Source organism: Pocillopora damicornis, chromosome 11 (assembly GCF_964200805.1).
Source record: "Pocillopora damicornis chromosome 11, jaPocDami1.2, whole genome shotgun sequence".
In the NCBI taxonomy this organism is placed as follows: Eukaryota; Metazoa; Cnidaria; class Anthozoa; order Scleractinia; family Pocilloporidae; genus Pocillopora; species Pocillopora damicornis.
The window spans coordinates 17,206,467-17,224,032 of NC_142680.1; the positions used below are offsets into that span (position 1 = coordinate 17,206,467).

Below are 17,566 nucleotides of genomic sequence, written 5' to 3' on the forward strand. Positions count from 1 at the left end.
TGATCTTTAAACAGAATGTGATGAAATGATGATGGCTATTAAGCAGAACTCATATTTAGTTGCTGTTGTTATCACTAACCTTTTCCAGGCGTTCATTCAGTAAAACGGAGCAAATGGTACACTACACGATAGCAGCGATAAAGTGAAAAAACGGGGGAGAATGGGGTCGGGTCGGATCGGGTTGGTTCGCGTCAGGTGAACGCCGTTCTTAACTCGACTCGACCCAAGCCTCACTTTTTTTCCGCTCTGCCGTGACTATCGTGCCGTTTACTGTGCACTTCGTTTTACAACATGAACGCCTCGAACAGGCTATGTTATCACCCAATAAGCTGTCAAAAAAAAAACTGATAATAATAATAAAGCTGTGATGCAGAATACAAGTCACTACTACAGATATTTTCTTCGATTCAGTAGTGGAGTCACTTATTACGAAAAAGGAATCGAGAGTTAGACAAAATAAATGAAATCACCTGTCGTATATATAACAACTTTAATTTTTACCACGCTAATGTTTTGCAATCAAATAATGACTCGACAAAAAAGATTGACTTACCTTAATAGTTTATAAAGCAAACAATATTTGTAGCTTTATGCTTTACACTTATGAAATGATCGGAATATTTTATTCCGTAGCAAAACCGTATTGTAGAATAAACGTTACTGCGATAGCTCGAAAAAAAACAAAAAATAAAACAAAACCTTGGCTTAAATAACATAGTACTGATGACGATAGATTTATTCAAACGAAGTCTTCAAACTGCTTCCTGACCGAGACACATCTGCGCTGCAACCTTTTTGTTTTTCAGCTTGCCGCATGCATTTAATCATAATTCTGACAAGCGGCGAGATCACAGCGTTGGCATAAGAATTCGTAATCTGTCAATAGCTTTCAGCGAACGTTTTACTTAGTCATACACTGATTTTTTTTCCACCACATATTTTAAAACAATTGTCACAGGGGATATAAATTTGTCCCTGTTATACGATGCCATATCCAATATGTGGTTTACAAATTTGATAGACAGGTAACTAAGACAAACAGCATTGTTCAGTAGCAAAATTCCAACTCAAAACAAGAGATAATTTGCACACAGAGTGTTTCCCGTGGGAGGAATATTTGAATTATTTATGATCTTTTGAACAACATTTCCATGCTTTGATCTATCTAGAGACCTTTTAGGGTATAACGGCAGAATAAATTGTCGTAGGATTTCTTTTCGCTGAACAACTGATACTCTTTTAGTATGGTTACTTAATGCAAATTACACATGCCGACCTATGGGGAAATTTTAATTTGTTCTGTGGCACGAAAGGCTCTTGAGATCGTTTGCGCATTTCAAATAGGGTAAATGATACCGTTTAAATGCTTGAGTATATATATGCATTGTTAAAAGATGAGATTTAAGCCACAGTCGATGTGAAGTTGTCGTGAAGGCGAAATATCTCTGTTACATCCAGAGAAAAGTAGATACTGATGATGTCGACCACAAATTTAACAGTATTCGAAAGGCAAACAAAAACATTTGAAGACCTGATTTGCTCGCCATCATTGGCAGGTGGATTGCAACAACAATCACTTTATTTCACGGCAGTTCACATTCTCCTCTCGCTCATGGCACTTTCTGGGAACTTTCTCATCCTTGTTACCCTTCACAAAGTATCTTCCCTTCATCCGCCGTCCAAAGTCTTGTATCGTTGTTTGGCAGCAACTGATCTGTTAGTTAGTATTGTTAGCCAGCCTTTCACTGCCAGTTATTGGATGTCCTTAGTTCACGAAGAGTGGTATCTTTGTCGATTCGCATACGAGGCAACTTACATAACAACCTATGCATTATGTTTAGTGTCTTTGTTGACAACGACGGCCATAAGCGTGGACAGACTCCTCGCCCTGTTGTCGGGGCTAAGATACAGACAAATTGTAACTTTAAAGCGCATCTACTGCATGGTAGCAACCTTTTGGGTACTGTTTGTCGTCGCTTGTTTATGCTATATTTTAGACTACCGAATAGATATGTGGTACAGCCGTATAATTATACCATCTTGCCTAATAATCTCAGTGGCCTCGTACACAAAGATATTCTGCGTTCTCAGTCATCACCAGGCTCAAGTACAAGGTTTTATACAACAACAACAGAACCAGCCAAATGCACTAAACATGGCGCGATACAAAAAGGCAGTTTACAGTGCATTATGGGTGCAGTTAGTATTAGTGAGTTGTTACGTGCCAATAGGTGTATCGGGAATTGTAATTGCATCTAGTAATACATACTCGTCGAATTTAATCGTCACCTGGGGAGTGGCACTTGTTTTAGTTTATTTTAACTCGGCCTTAAACCCCGTCCTATACTGCTGGAGAATCAGTGAGATGAGACAAGCAGTAAAGCAGACAATTAGCCAAGCATTGTGCTGTCCATTGAATTAACTCTCCTCTGACTTACACATGTATCAATCCTGAAAAGCTGATGTATGAAATTATCAAAAGCACGGCCATTAGTGTTTGTCTCTTGAAAATTGTTCTCCCCCTTACCTTGATATGAAATTTGCGTAATGAAAATAAAAATACAATTTTCTACTTAAAACAAATCTTTACAACTTACAAAGAATGAAGGATGAAAACCTAACAAAAGAAATTATGATGGCAAGAAGTGTATGAAAGAAACTTGGGTTTGGTCATGTAATATTTCCAGTTCTCCAGATGTGACCCCTTTGAAAAGCTAGAGGTTTTTGTCAAATGTTATATAAATGAACGTCTAAAAACATTTAAAGTAGATGGTTTTTTCGTAATTATATCCTCTGATGGTTGAATTGAGAATGTTCATGGAGAATTCTTGTTTCTTTAAATAAAAGTTTACCACTGATTTTGCTTTACATATTTGAAGTGGCCTTTTTCTCAAAAAGGCATCAGATGTCCCATAGATACTCCTCAAGACATTTTGCTTTGGTTTCATCTGCTTTCTATCAAACCTGGCCTAGTTACCTATAAAAGGCTGTTCTACAAACCTATCGAAGCTTTAATCTTTTAATGACCATATTTCAAGTTTAACTTTATACAAAATTATGAAATTATGCAGTTGATATAGCAACGTAATTTTGTAAAAACTGTAATTGCACAATTTGTTTGTAGGAAACTTTGTGGAGCGTTATGTTATAAATGTTATATTTACCTTGAAAATATAACATAAAAATATTTTGGAGAGGGGGAGCATGAAATTAATAGTAATAATAAAAAAAGCCTCTCTGAAAAAACTTAGTTTACTTTTAATCCATCAAATATTTTTGCTTGCACCCGTTTGGTCTAAATACATTAGGTGACCGAATATCCCCGGTTAAGACTAGGGAATATCCGAGAATATACCAAAAGACAAAAAGTGTTATTCCCTCTTTCTCAAACTTATTCGTCCAGTGGAGTGAAAGTCTTCGTTTTATTCAATTTTATTCAAGATGAGAGAACGTTTTTTGATTGTTCCAGAAAAAGAAATATGTTTGTTCATAAAATTGTACTAGAGAACATTGAAAAGTAAACATCCCACGCAGTGAACGGTAAGCTGTTTGTAAGATATTTTACCGCGCGTTGCAAAATATTTGAAGGATAATAAACAAAATAACCTGCAATGGCGTGAAAATATGCTCTATGTTAGTCTATGGCTATTATCTGTTCGTAAAAGCTCACAGTTTTCTTCGAGCTTCGCTCTCAGAAAAGCGTTTGCGACTTTTACTATCTTTTCACAACCTCCACTAATTTCATTCAAACGCGACAAAAACATAGGTAATTTTTTCGTTAGAAGTTCATTTTAAACTAACAACAGCCTGGAACTTTTAAATGCGCTCGCTCACGATGCAAAACTTGTCCTTTCATTCATAACGTAGAGGAAATGTCGAGGCCCAAGAGGGTATCCGGACAACTCGCCCCCTGGACAATTAGCCCCAGACGACTAGCCCCCAGTCTCTGGACGATTAGCCCCCAGTATTTGGACGATTAGCCCCCAGTCTCTGGACTATTAGCCCCCAACCCACCAACCTTGAAATAAACTATGTTCTTGCCCTTTACTTTTTATGAACGTTTCCCTATCATATATTATGAAATAAACAATGTTCTTGTTATTTGCTTTTTACGAACATTTCTCTGCCATTCGTGTTAAATTATAAAGTAAACTACGTTCTTGCTGTCTTGTTGTTTGCTTGTTATGAACGTTTCTCTGCCGTGCGTATCGAATTATAAAGTGAACTGTGTTCTTTCTGTTTATATACTCTACAAAAATGAACTGTGTTCTTTCTGTTAACATACTTTACGAATGTTTCTCCGTCATGTTGTTTAAATAGGAAAGGAAAGAAACCAGGGACGAAACTTCGAAACTTTAACTTATTGGCGACTACTTGTTAATGTCAATCGGGCGTGTCGCAGGCAGATTACCGCAACGCTGTTAAAACCGGTGCGTCTATCGACTGGCGCTGCTTAACCTGTGACTTCCCTCAGGCCGAAAACACCGCTCTCAGTGAAAATTTAAGTGAAATCTCAGCATCTGCCAATTGCTGATTTGGACTCAGAGGAAACTACTAGAGGGTTGGCACAATGGACTGAACCGGCGTGCCAAAGGACGATCACAGCTGCCCCTGTAAATTCTGATCCAGGTACTTCACCGGGAAGCTACACTGGTCAGCATGCAGATCCGTCTGGTTTCAGACAAAAAGCTGAAGAGACATCAGCGGTCCAGCTACCGGACCATGCAGAGAAGACTCTTCGACCTCTGGAGTCAATACGAAGACGGCCTAAGGAATTCAAAGGAGCTTCTGGAGGCCTGCGCTCACCTCGTACAACCCATGTAATTTAAATTGAGTAAATGTTAATATAGATAGACATTCACAAAAAAAAAAGGGCTCCTTTAGGAGCCACAAACTCATAAAAGTCAATGACCAACAAATGAACGTAACTTCTCCTTTACATAAACTAAGACTGGGGGCTAATCGTCCAGGGACTGGGGGCTAATCGTCCAAAGACGGGGGGCTAATCGTCCAGAGACTGGGGGCTAATCGTCTGGGGCTAATTGTCCAGGGGGCGAGTTGTCTGACATTCCCCAAGAGATCCATTAAGATCGCTGATCACTTCACGTGCACCTCCGCCAATGTCATTTGCAGCATAAGTTGTATTTATCGCCAAAAGTTATACATTGCCGAGACAGGAAGACGACAAGGTGACCAATTCCGTGAACACCGCGACATGGAAGAAATGACAAGGACGCATCCAAACCATGACGTTAGACTAAAATCTCATTGCAACCTTTCCTTGCATTTAGGCAGTTCGAAAGCAGTTCCAAAGGCATCTACGCAGTTCGAAAGCCGAAAAAACTTTAGAACAAAAATTTATCTTTTAAATCGGTACTCTTAATACCCACAGCATCAACGAGCGCTTTCATTCAACTGATTTATTCTTGTTTTCTCGTTTTCATGTTCCCCCCAAAGCGCAGCTCTATATTTTGCATATAAAGACACACATAACCCACAATTCCTCCATTCACTCTGACAAGGCACCAACGCTCGAAACGTCAACTTTGAAACTCTTTACAGTGGACAATTTACGTTATTAACTAATATGCTAATACCAAATTACCTTGTTCCAGGCTAGGTAATTTCAAATTGCAATTCATTATCATCAAAATTGCAAAATAATTTAGTGCAAAAAAATAAATAAATGAAGATCGTTCACCTGCCGTTTACGTGGCAGCTTTTTAAGAAAGAGTTTTTCAATTGACATGTGGGAGTTTTTTGGAAGTAAAAAAAGCACCTTTTATTTTCGGAATGTGCTTTGGGAAAAGCGCTCAAGAATCTTCGCAGTATTGGCTGGTCCGAGCAAGGTTGCGTCAAAGATAGGAAAACGGTGTGGAGTCGTTCTCGGTAGCCGTTCACTGCATTAACTACATTCAGACGGTGAAAAAGTCTTCCAATATAGTCTTTTCTTTCCTGAGAAAAGAGGGGTTGTAACTTACACTCTAATTAGAGGCGGATTGAAGATCCAAGCATTTTCCGTTAGATGGTTGTTTTCTAAATAAAGAGTTAAGCTCAAAAGTGTTTGACATACTCCATGTAGCTTAACTTGCAAACAAAGAGAAAAGGTTACATAGACAAAGGTTTTTTCAATTTTCTTCTTGTCGCGAGCGTGGAACAAAGAAAAATTCTGAGTCCTTGTAAGAAATTGAGCCTTAGGCTAGGAATTCTTTGCCCTTATCCCTGAATAACAGAGACTCCAAGGAAACAAGGCCATAACTAGCTTCATGTGTAGAACGTACCCTAAAGGAATCAGCAATGTCATTTCATTCATATCCTTCCTATTTTAACTGGTAAATGGCATTTCGGTGGACTAGCTTTGAATTAAACATGAGAAAAGTAGATCATTTTTAATGAATTCGCTGGATTTTCTCTAGCCTAATGCTTCATTTACTGTTTTCCACGCAATTTAGCAACAGCTAATACTGAAAAATCGGTTTTATCCACAATTATTATAGAGACTCTGCCGACATCATTTCGAGATGTCCTCGAAAGAAAAAATTGCAAGTTATAAATATTCCGCTGGCTTCTGTTAAGTTAAGAATCCTCCAAAGACGGTGATATATCCAAGCTACTCCGAGTCAAATCTTCTTGTTGTTATACCTCTTGACATGGCTTCACCAAGCATTTAAAATCAAAAGACAAACAAATAACAAAAAGCAAGGAGGAAAGAACATTGCCTATCACATACAGCAAATGTAAACTAGCACACAATTCGATTTGATTTTTTATTTCCACACAGATCAGCAAGCACAAGGCAGATCATTTTGTAACCAGTGGTCTCCAGTTGGGAGATAAAAGTTGACTTTTATCCCCTTAGTTACCCCTTTTTCTCCTCCTTAGGTGCCTTGTATTTGTTGTATCATTTGTTTCCATTTCGTCTTTTTTATCATATCCACTTTTCAATTTATAAACTTTATTTTGTTTTGCTTCTGAAGATGTGCTGTGTAGTGTTGCTTGACCAGACTTGAAGGACTCCACTGACCGCGTGCTTCGCAGGACTATCTACCTCAAGAAGAATTGAGAGAGTTAACAGTCAGTCAATTATTTTCAACTCATCGCCAGAAATCAAGGACATTTCGAGCCCGCTAAAAATTATCAGCGGTATATTGTATTACACTCCGGAACAATAGAATATCAAGAGAATTCAATATGGCGGCGATCACGGCTCGATCTGCAAAGAAGAGTGTTTCGTACCATGACTTATACAATTTGAGCACCGCCGATCTTCTACTTGATGAAAAGAAAAAGAAAAGAAGACCTGCAAGTAAATCTTTGGGCCGGTGCAGTCAATGATTTGACCACCACGGTGTGCATATCTTACACATAGAAATTTTTGTACCGTGAAGGCGTGGCTGTATGGATACGAGGTATCTAAGTAAAATAACACGAACAGGGGAAGAAAAAATGTCAGAAATACGAGTGGTCAGCGGTGAAATAGCTTTCATGCCGCATGTAGAAACAAATCATTTGCTGCTCCAGTTAATAATCTCGTTATTTATCCTAAAATGATAACAGTATATAGAATATAAGAGATGGTAAGTTTTGAGCTCGGTGAAGAAATAGAGAAGGATGTTTATCGCTTTGTCATTAGCGTGGGACGAAGAGAAAATCTTTCTCTATTTCTTTACTGATTTCAAAACTTACTATCTCTCTCATTCTATTTACAAACATGACGCTATCGACATTGCTGATCCTAACAGAATGCAGGACGAGTGGCATGTGAACTTCGCATTAGACCTCTCTGTAGCTCAGTGGTAGTACATCGAGGCGCGGAATCCGTAGGTCTGAGGTTCGATTCCTCATGGGGACTCAGAATTTTCTCTTTGTCCCACGCCCGTGACAAGACGAAAAACATATTTCTCTGTGAACAATATACTTCGCCAATTCAGTAAAAAGTTAAGCAATTTTTCAAAATTGTTGACTGTACGCATATCTTTTACTGCTTTAATAAACAATGGGTTGATACAAACGTATTAAAGACTCGAAAAATAAATAAATCGAGAAATAAGTTTTTAGAAAATAAAGTTGCTTAGCTTTTCATTTTTCCAGAAAAAAAACAGTGGAGATTGCAAAATTCGAGTGAAAAGCAAACCAACTGTGATTTACACCTTGAACAACCGGAAGTCAATTAAGATACTTTTTTTTTCGTCCCACAACAAGTTACAAAACGTAAATATCATTCTTCTTGATGCGTTTCTCGATGTCACCGATGCCTCTGTCGGTTAATATAGCAGAAAAAAATATTGTTACATTCAAAGCTTTTGGAAAATTTCTTAACTTTTTAAGTAGCAAAGTATAACTTGGTAACATTTCGGCTTTACAACACGATTGTATCTGTCTCTATATGAAGTATTAAAGTTGTTTCACCGCTGACCACCCACATTTCGAACTATTTTTCTTTCCCGGCTCGTCACCCGTGATGTAGTAACTCCCAAAGGACATGTTTACAACTTTATGCGAAAAGGGAACTTGTTGGTACATCTATTGCGGTGCTCGGTAATAGGACATTCCGAGCTTACCATGCAGATAGGCGACGTTGTGTTGGTGTCTTGATAATGTCAGAAAATCAAGTTAAAAATGTCTCTCATTTATCTGTAAATCGAAGACGTCGAGGCAGCGAAAACACTGAATTAGAAGCGTTCTGCGCATGAGTAGGTGGTAAAACCACTGACGCATGTCACAAACTTTATCCGATTATCAGTTCCACCTGAACAGAACGAAACTTTCGCGCGGTTCCACGTGAACGGAATATCTGATCGAAATTTTCGGCCGGTCGAAAATTCGTCCGGTGCCGAGTGAACGTAGCCTTAATATTCGAATATTATTAAAGGTAAATCGTTAATCGCGAGAAAAACAGCAACAAAAAGAATCCAGTCACTTGCTGTATACATGACAGCGTGCTTGAAACAAGAACAAGAAAAAATAACTTAGGGTAATTCAGGATTATTATGTGAGTTTATAACATAATTAACCTCCGTAAAGAGTTTAAAAGCTGACGCTTTGAGCATTAGCGTGAAAGCGACTGGAGCAATTATGGGGTGTGTATGGGTTTGTATACAAAATATGGAGCTACACTATTGGTGGGAATATGATGACGAGAAAACAAGAATAAATTGAATGAAGGTTGCTCGTTGATACCGTAGGGATTAAGGGTGCCGATTTTAAAGACAAATTTCTGTTCTAAAGTTTTATTACTTTTCGAACTGCCTATATGTAAGGAAAGGCCGCAAACTGCCATATGTTGCTTAGAATGATTGGGGAGATTTAAGTGTCTAGCAACTGGCTTGGATGCGTCTTTGTCATTTCTTTCTACGTCGCAAAAGTGTTCTCAGAATCGGTCACCTAATCGTCTTCCTTCCAAGAAACTAGAAGCTTACCTCACTATTAATTAGATACTTGAAAAAATGGGACTTTGAGCTTCTTAATACGACCCTTACATTTTTCGTGACCACAAAAATATAATCCTGCTAAATTTGCGGCCATGAAAGAAGTAAGTAAATATAGTGAATGAAACAGTTGAATTAAAAAGTTAAGATAGAGATGGGCTAACGACGTAACATCTGACACCTGTCGCCGTTTCGTTCCTAAGTCAACACAGGTGCGACACGTAGAGAACAAAAATTCAAATATTTTTAGAATAACTTCGCATTTGTAACCTGCATTAATATTGAAACTGGACTTTTTCTCTCAGTTTTCCCGTGTTGATAACAATTCATGGTGTCCCAAGATTCCCATGAATTAGTAATTCACCGTATTATCTGGGTTAGGAATCGAATCCGATCCAAACAACATGTCGGCCAATACGTTGGTAACAGTGTCGGCAAACAATCGGTAGACTGTCCACCGATTATCTGTCGACTTTCGATATCCTATCACTGGTGGTTTATTTAGGTGAAGAGGTTTTTGTTCTGTTTTATTGCAAAATTCACCTATCACAAATACAGATTTCCTCCCCCTTGTTTCTAATTCAAATCACGCAGAAAAACCCAGCTTTTTTTCTCTTTCGTGTGACAAACCTCACAGCTTTCGGACATTTTACATAGTCAGATACCAGTGATAAATTTTTACTCTCTGTAACTGTTATTCAAAAGCTAAGGTTTAATTGATCTTGACTTGGATGGTGCTGTTAAGACGAAATATCCCTCGTTGTAACTAAGGATAACGATAGCAGGATGATGGCGACAACAAACATAACGGAAAGTGGAACACATACGCAAGCATTCGAAGAACCGCTATGCTCCTCGGTTTGGGTAGCTGAGTTTAAACAACACTCCATTTCACTCTCAGCAGTCAACATTCTTCTCTCCATCACAGCAACTCTTGGGAATTCTCTTATCCTTGTTGCCCTTCACAAGGAATCTTCTCTCCATCCGCCATCCAAACTCTTGTATCGTTGTCTGGCAACAACTGATCTGTTGGTTGGTCTTGTTACCCAGCCTATCTATGCTGCCTATTGGATGTCCGTGGTTCACGAACACTGGAGTCTTTGCCGATTCTCATTTTACGCAAGCGGCGTAACAGGCTATGCGTTATGTACAGTTTCCATGTTGACGCTGACGACCATAAGCGTGGACCGACTTCTCGCCATGTTGCTGGGACTGAGATACAAAGAGATTGTAACTTTGAGGCGCACATACATCGTTTTAGCTATCTTTTGGTTTGTATCTCTAGTCTCTGGCTTGTTCTTTCATCTTAATTACCATATAACTTTTTTGCTCAGTGTTACAGTTGGACCATTATGCCTAGTTATCTCAATCGTCTCGTACACAAAGATTTTTCGCGCTCTCAGTTATCATCAGGCTCAAATACAAAATTATACTCAACAACAGCCGAGCCAACCAAATGCACTGAACATGACGCGGTATAGAAAGGCAGTGTACAGTGCACTGTGGGTGCAGTTAGTATTAGTTGTCTGTTATGTACCAAACATAACAGTGGGAATTTTGATATCTTTGAGTTTAAAGGGATTATCGAATTTCATCGTAATCAGGGGAATAGCAAATGCCTTAGTGTTATTTAACTCTACTTTAAACCCGTTCCTTTACTGCTGGAAGATAAGTGAAGTGAGACGAGCAGTAAAGCAGACAATCAGACAAGCAATCTGCTATGCATAGGGGTACACCTATTTTAACGTTGGCATGTAAATTATTTTCCATACCTTGTACGAAAAATTATAGACGTTAGGATAGAGGGGAAGATATGCCATTTCATGATAAAAAGAGTAAGGAAAAATAGGAAGAGCTACCTCTAAATAGTATATTGTATTCGGATTATCTAACGAGAAACCAACAGGTGAAAAATTGTGGTTTAGTAGCCATAACAAACAATGACATGTCTGTAATTTGCGCATTTGTAATTAAGTGGTGAAGGCTCTTATTTGGAATCAGAATGCGTTTCGGATTTTCCTTTGCCATCGAGACTTGATGAGATATGTCACATGAGCTCAATAATATGGTTTAATGGTAACGTGCTGTTAACGAAGCCAGCCGCGCAATTTTAAATGCTTAGAAAGGAAATTGGTAATCTCTATTTCATATAGAGTTATCGTTTGAGACCAATCGTTTGCCTAAGATTAAGCTCGCAAATTATACTATTATTCGTTTTACTGGCTAAAAGCGTTAACAGGCTGTGTTCTCACTCGATAAGCTGTCAATAAAAGCTGTGATGCAGTAAAAGCTGTGATTACGAGTGACTACTACAGATATTTTCTTCGCGTTAGTAGTGGAGCCTCTTATTACGATAGGGGAATCGAAACACAAAATGAATGCAATCACCCGTTGTATTCATAACAGCTTTAATTGTTACTTCGATAATGTTTTGCAAAGGTTTCTGTAGCTTCATGCTTTGCGCCTATGAAGTTATTGAATATTTCCATTTGGTAGCAAAACTGTATTATAAAAGGCTAGTTTTGTTTTAAAAAAAATTAATAAAAAAATTAAAAAATTAAAAATAAATAAAAACCATGGCTAATAACATGGTATTGGAGACCATAGATTCATCCGAGTAAAGTCTTACAATTGCTTCCTAACCGAGTAACATCTGCGCTGCAACCCTTTTGTTTTTTAGTCTGCCGCACGCAGGTGATCATAATTGTGACAAGTCCCGTGATCACAGCATTGGCATAAGCACTTCGTAATCTGTCAATAGCTTTCAGCGAAGGTTTTCCTTAGTCAAACACTGTTTTTTTTTTACCATTTATTTTGACACAATTGCCATAGAGAGTATGAATTTGTCCCTGTTATGAGATGCCATTTCCGCATTGTCATTTACCAGTTTGATAAACAGGTAAATAGACAAACAGACAGCCTTGTTCTATAGCAAAATTCCGCCTTAAAACTGGAGATAATTTGCACACAAATTGTCTCCCGTGAGTGGAATATTTGAATTAATATCGTTTAAGCAACATTTCCACCCTCGGATCTATCTTGAGACCTTTTAGGGTATAAGGCAGGATGAATTGTCGTAAAATTTCTTTTCGCTGAACAACTGATTCCCTTTTAGGATCGTTATTTTATGCAAGGCACACATGTTAATCTTTGGGTTAATTTTGATATGTTTTGCGGTACAAAAGACACTTGAAATCGTTTGTGCATTTTAAATAGGGTAAATGATACGGTTTGAATGCTTAGTATATTTGCATTATTAAAAGGTGAGATTTAAGCCTTAGTGGATGTGAAGTTGTTGTTGTGAAGGCGAAATGTCTCTGTTATATCCAAAGAAAAGTAGATACTGATGATGCCGACCACAAATTTAGCAACATTTGAAAGGCAAACAAAAAAATTTGAAGACCTAGTTTGCTCGCCATCATTGGCAGGTGGATTGCAACAACAATCAGTTTGTTTCACGGCGGTCCACATTCTTCTCTCACCTATGGCATTTTTGGGAAACTTTCTCATCCTTATTGCCCTTCACAAAGTATCTTCTCTTCGTCCACCGTCCGTACCGCTGTTTGGCAGCAACTGATCTGTTAGTTGGTATTGTCAGCCAGCCTTTCATTGCCATTTATTGGATGTCCTTGGCTCACGAAGAGTGGTATCTTTGTCGATTCGCATACAAAGCAACGTACATAACAGCCTATGCATTATGCTCAGTGTCTTTGTTGACAATGGCGGCCATAAGCGTAGACAAACTTCTCGCCCTGTTGTCGGAGCTAAGATACAGAGAATTGTACTGCATGGTAGCAACCTTTTGGATACTGCTTGGTGTCGACTACCGAATAGATATGTGGTGTGGCCGTATAATTATACCATCTTGCCTAATAATCTCAGCCGCCTCGTACACAAAGATTTTCTGCGTTCCCAATCATCACTAGGCTCAAGTAGAACAACAACAACAGAGCGAACCAAATCCACTAAACATTTTGCGATACAAAAAGGCAGTGTATAGTGCACTATGGGTGCAGTAAGCATTAGTTGGTTGTTACTTGCCAATAGGCATATCGGGAATTGTGATCACATCTAGTAATACATACTCATCACATTTAATCGTCACCTGGGGAGTGGCACTTGTTTTAATTTAATTCGGCTTTAAACCCCGTCCTATACTGCTGGAGGATCAGTGAGATGAAACAAGCAGTAAAGCAGACAATTAGCCAAGCACTGTGCTGTCCATTGAATTAACTCTCCTCTAACTTACACACGTATCGATCCTCAAAAGCTGATGTATGAAATTACGGCTGCAAGAAGAGAAGAAACGATGTTATCAGTAGAAGCTGTCAGGTTTAGATCTATTGTCTTTTTCTAATGATCAAGGGTAGAGTAAAGAATCGCAATACCAACCATACCTAACCAGTAATGTGTTTATAATGGTGACAACAACTTATATATTTTAGAAACAAACTTGATGTTTGATTTCACTATCTAATCCAATATTTTTTGGCACTATAGATGAAGAAAATAGAATATGTAAGATGATAAATTTTGACCACGGTACTGAACTAAAGAAAAATATTTTTCGTCTTGTCAGGTGCGTAAGACGAAGAAGAAATTCTGAGTCCTCCACAGGAAAGTATTGGAAAATCTTTCGCCATAACCATCACGGATGGACGCAAAAGCGGGTCACTGAATTGAAAGGAGACAAAGTTATGAAAAAGGTTTCTTGTCCAAATATTGTATCACCTGCGGAAATGATGTAATGATGTGAATGTTCCTGGTTTCCATAGCACGGCAATTAGTGCCTGTCTCTCAAAAATCGTTCTCCCCTCTTACCTTGATATGAAATTTCCCTAATGAAAATAAAAATATCATTCGCTACTAAAAACACATCTTTTCAAGCTTGAAATGTTTGATATGATATGACCACTATCCATTTAAGAACCAGCAAGTTACAAGTTTCGATCAAAATTTTTACTCGAGGTAAAATATCTTGAATTATCCATCAGAATCGAATTCAGACTAGGATCATTGTTTTTAACACGGTCTTAAAGTTAGTTTGATAACTGAAGGGGAATGTTCTTGAGTTATCTAATGAGTAGAAAAAATATTAGCCCCAATCAGTTGTCATGTGTATTTAAAAAAAAAACCGTTCCCCATCTTATTTCCAAATTCGCTTTGTAACAAAGGAAAATAATCGAAAAGCAAATTTATGCAGAATGCAATTTCTCGCCCTAGTAAACCAACTTCCACTTTTGAGTTGGATCATTTAGAATAGAGTGGAATGAAAACGAATGAATGATGGATAAAAACGCAATGAAAGAAGTACGTAAGATTTTTTCCCGCGCGTTGCAAAACATTTGAAGGGTAATAAACAAAATAACCTGTAATGGCTCGAAAATATGCTCGATCGTATGTTAGTCTGTTCGTAAAAGCTCACAGTTTTCTCAAGCTTCGCTCAGAAAAGCGTTTGCGACTATCTCTTTCACAACCTTCACTAATTTCATTCAAACGCGACAAAAACATACGCAACTTTTTTGGTCAGAAATTCATTTTAAACTAACGACAACCTGGAACTTTCAAAAGCGCTCGCTCACGATGCAAAACTTGGGAAATGTCTGACCCAAGAGATACATCAAGATTACTGATCACTTCACGTAAACCTCCGCCAATGTCATCTACTGCATAACTTACACTTATTACAAAAAGTTATACATAAATGAAATAGAAAGACGACTAGGTGACCGATTCCGAGAACACCTTCGCGACGTAGAAAGAAATGACAAGGACGCATCCAAACTAGCCGCTTGACTCTTGAATCTCATTGCGGCGTTTCCTTACATCTAGTCAGTCCGGAAAGCCGCAAAACTCTAGAGCAAAAATTTTTCTCTCAAATCGGCACTCTTAATGATCAGGGTATTAACGAGCGCTTTTCATTCCAGTATCTCTATTTTTTGCATATAAACACACACACAACCCACAGTCCCTCCATTCGCTCTGACGAAGCGCCAGCGCTCGAAAAGTCAGTTTTGAAACTCTTTCCGGTGGCCAATTTCTGTTATGCTGATAATACTAAATTACCCTGTTCCAAGCTATGTGAGTTGAAACCGCAATTCAATATCATCAAAAGAATTTAGAGTAAAAAGAAAATCGTTTTCCTGCCGTTTACATGGCAGCTCGTTGAGAAAAGGTTATCACATATTTTCTAGTGCAGTATGGAATAGATAGGCGACAGGAATTTTCTAAATAACCTGCTAAACTGTACGAGCCTGTAGGGCAAATCCAGTTTGATACGTTTAATAGATATTCAGATGTTTTTCATGGGAAAAAAATGAGAAAGCATCTCACAATTAGTATATAGAAGCAAAGCAAAGCAGAAATGATTCATATAAACTCTCAAAAGACCAATGAGCATTTGGTCAACGCAACTCTGTTCAAACAAGTAATAATCTTCTGATATTTTTTTCTTTTATTCCGGCTGAATTGTTTGTCATATATATATGAACTGAATTGATTACCTCTCCTTGGAATTATTTTACCTGAAAACTGCATTTCTCTCAGCCAATCTGAATGAGGAAATTTCTCTCGCTTTCAAATATAACTCGTAATCATACTCTCACCTCGACTCAGCTAAAAGTTTTTATTTTCCTTTTGCCGAGACTGATAATGATTAAAGACCTTCGAGAATACAAAAATGATATTTCACCTAACCTGTCAATGGAAATTTTAGTATTTGAATAAGAGAGTGTTTTAATTTGCACCACGTAATGTAAATTCGTACCTGAGGCACACTCACACATAAAAGAAAACTATTGATAAAAACAACAGACAGTTGTCTCGCGCTTTGCTTAATGTGATTATCATTATCAGGAAGGCATATTTTACGAGTGAGGCGAGTGTTAGTAAGACGAAATCTCTCCCGTTCCGATCGGTGGTAGCCTCCAGGAAAAGAAAATGACTGAGAGAATGACTTTAAAAAACAGTTCTACGGAAGATGGAATGCACCCGAATACCTTTCAAGAGCAGTTCTGTTTTCAATCATTGGTTGGTGAATTACGACAGGAATTAATCTCTTTCTCAGTGGTTAACATTATCCTCTCCACTACAGCATTTCTTGGGAATTTTCTCATCCTCGTCGCCCTTCATAAGGAATCTTCCCTCCATCCGCCGTCCAAACTCTTATATCGTTGTTTGGCAGCATCTGACCTGTTGGTTGGTGTTGTTAGTCAGCCTCTCTTTGCTGCCTATTGGATGTCCTTGGTTCACGAGGAATGGAATCTCTGTCGAAACCTATATGACACAGTCCACATAGCGGGTTTTGCGTTATGTCTAGTCTCCCTGTTCACGTCGACGGCCATAAGCGTTGACAGACTTCTGGCCTTGTCATTGAGACTAAGATACAGGCAAATTGTAACTCTGAAGCGCGTGAGAATAATTGTGGCCGCCTTATGGCTTGTATCAGGTTTCGCTGGTTTATTCTACATCTTGGATCCTCGTATATCCTTTTGGCTTGGTCAAATCCTAACCCCATCTTGTCTTCTGATCTCAATCGCCTCGTACGCAAAGATTTTCTGCAATCTCACTCACCATCACGCTCTAGTGCAAGACCAACAGGCAAGCCAATCAAATGCTCTGAACATCGCGCGGTATAAAAAGGCAGTGTACAGTGCAATATGGGTGCAGTTAGCATTAGCTGTGTGTCTTTTACCATACAACATACAGGCGAATGTAATCAACCATAGCCAAACACATTCATCACATTTCATCGTCATCTGGGGAATAACGGTTGTTTTATTTTTCTTCAAATCATCTTTAAACCCTTTTCTCTACTGCTGGAAGATTACCGGAGTTAGAAAAGCGGTAAAGCAGACAATCACTCAAGAACTTTGTTGTCGGCGGGGTTAAATCTTCTTTGACCTCCGTCAGGATGACAGCTAGTCTTGTGATTATCATTGTTGAAATAAAATATATCGATTTCAACAACTCCCATTTAGCGTATCCGTAATTCTGTCGTTTTCCGCTGATATAATCACAAAGTCAAGCCGGGGAATGCTGCTGATTTTTGAAAAATAGCTGATTTAATCGAGAACGAAAAAAATTAATGAGTGGAACACGAAGAAGACGATACATTGTTTTAGGTTACGTAATAACTT

The 17,566-nt window shown here is 38.4% G+C and overlaps 2 protein-coding genes and 1 pseudogene across 2 annotated transcripts; all 3 read left to right on the forward strand.

Annotated features, from left to right (window-relative positions):
* Positions 1–155: 155 nt before the first annotated feature.
* Positions 156–2,963, forward strand: LOC149037869 (melanocyte-stimulating hormone receptor-like). Its single transcript, XM_089188529.1, has one exon. The coding sequence runs from the start codon at positions 1,475–1,477 to the stop codon at positions 2,420–2,422; it is 948 nt and encodes a 315-aa protein (XP_089044655.1). The 5' UTR covers positions 156–1,474; the 3' UTR covers positions 2,423–2,963.
* Positions 2,964–10,003: 7,040 nt separating this feature from the next.
* On the forward strand, positions 10,004–11,428 carry LOC113668938 (histamine H2 receptor). Its single transcript, XM_027184916.2, has one exon. The coding sequence runs from the start codon at positions 10,215–10,217 to the stop codon at positions 11,154–11,156; it is 942 nt and encodes a 313-aa protein (XP_027040717.2). The 5' UTR covers positions 10,004–10,214; the 3' UTR covers positions 11,157–11,428.
* Positions 11,429–12,774: 1,346 nt separating this feature from the next.
* LOC149037870 (uncharacterized) lies at positions 12,775–13,661 on the forward strand (annotated as a pseudogene).
* The last annotated feature ends 3,905 nt before the right edge of the window (positions 13,662–17,566 follow it).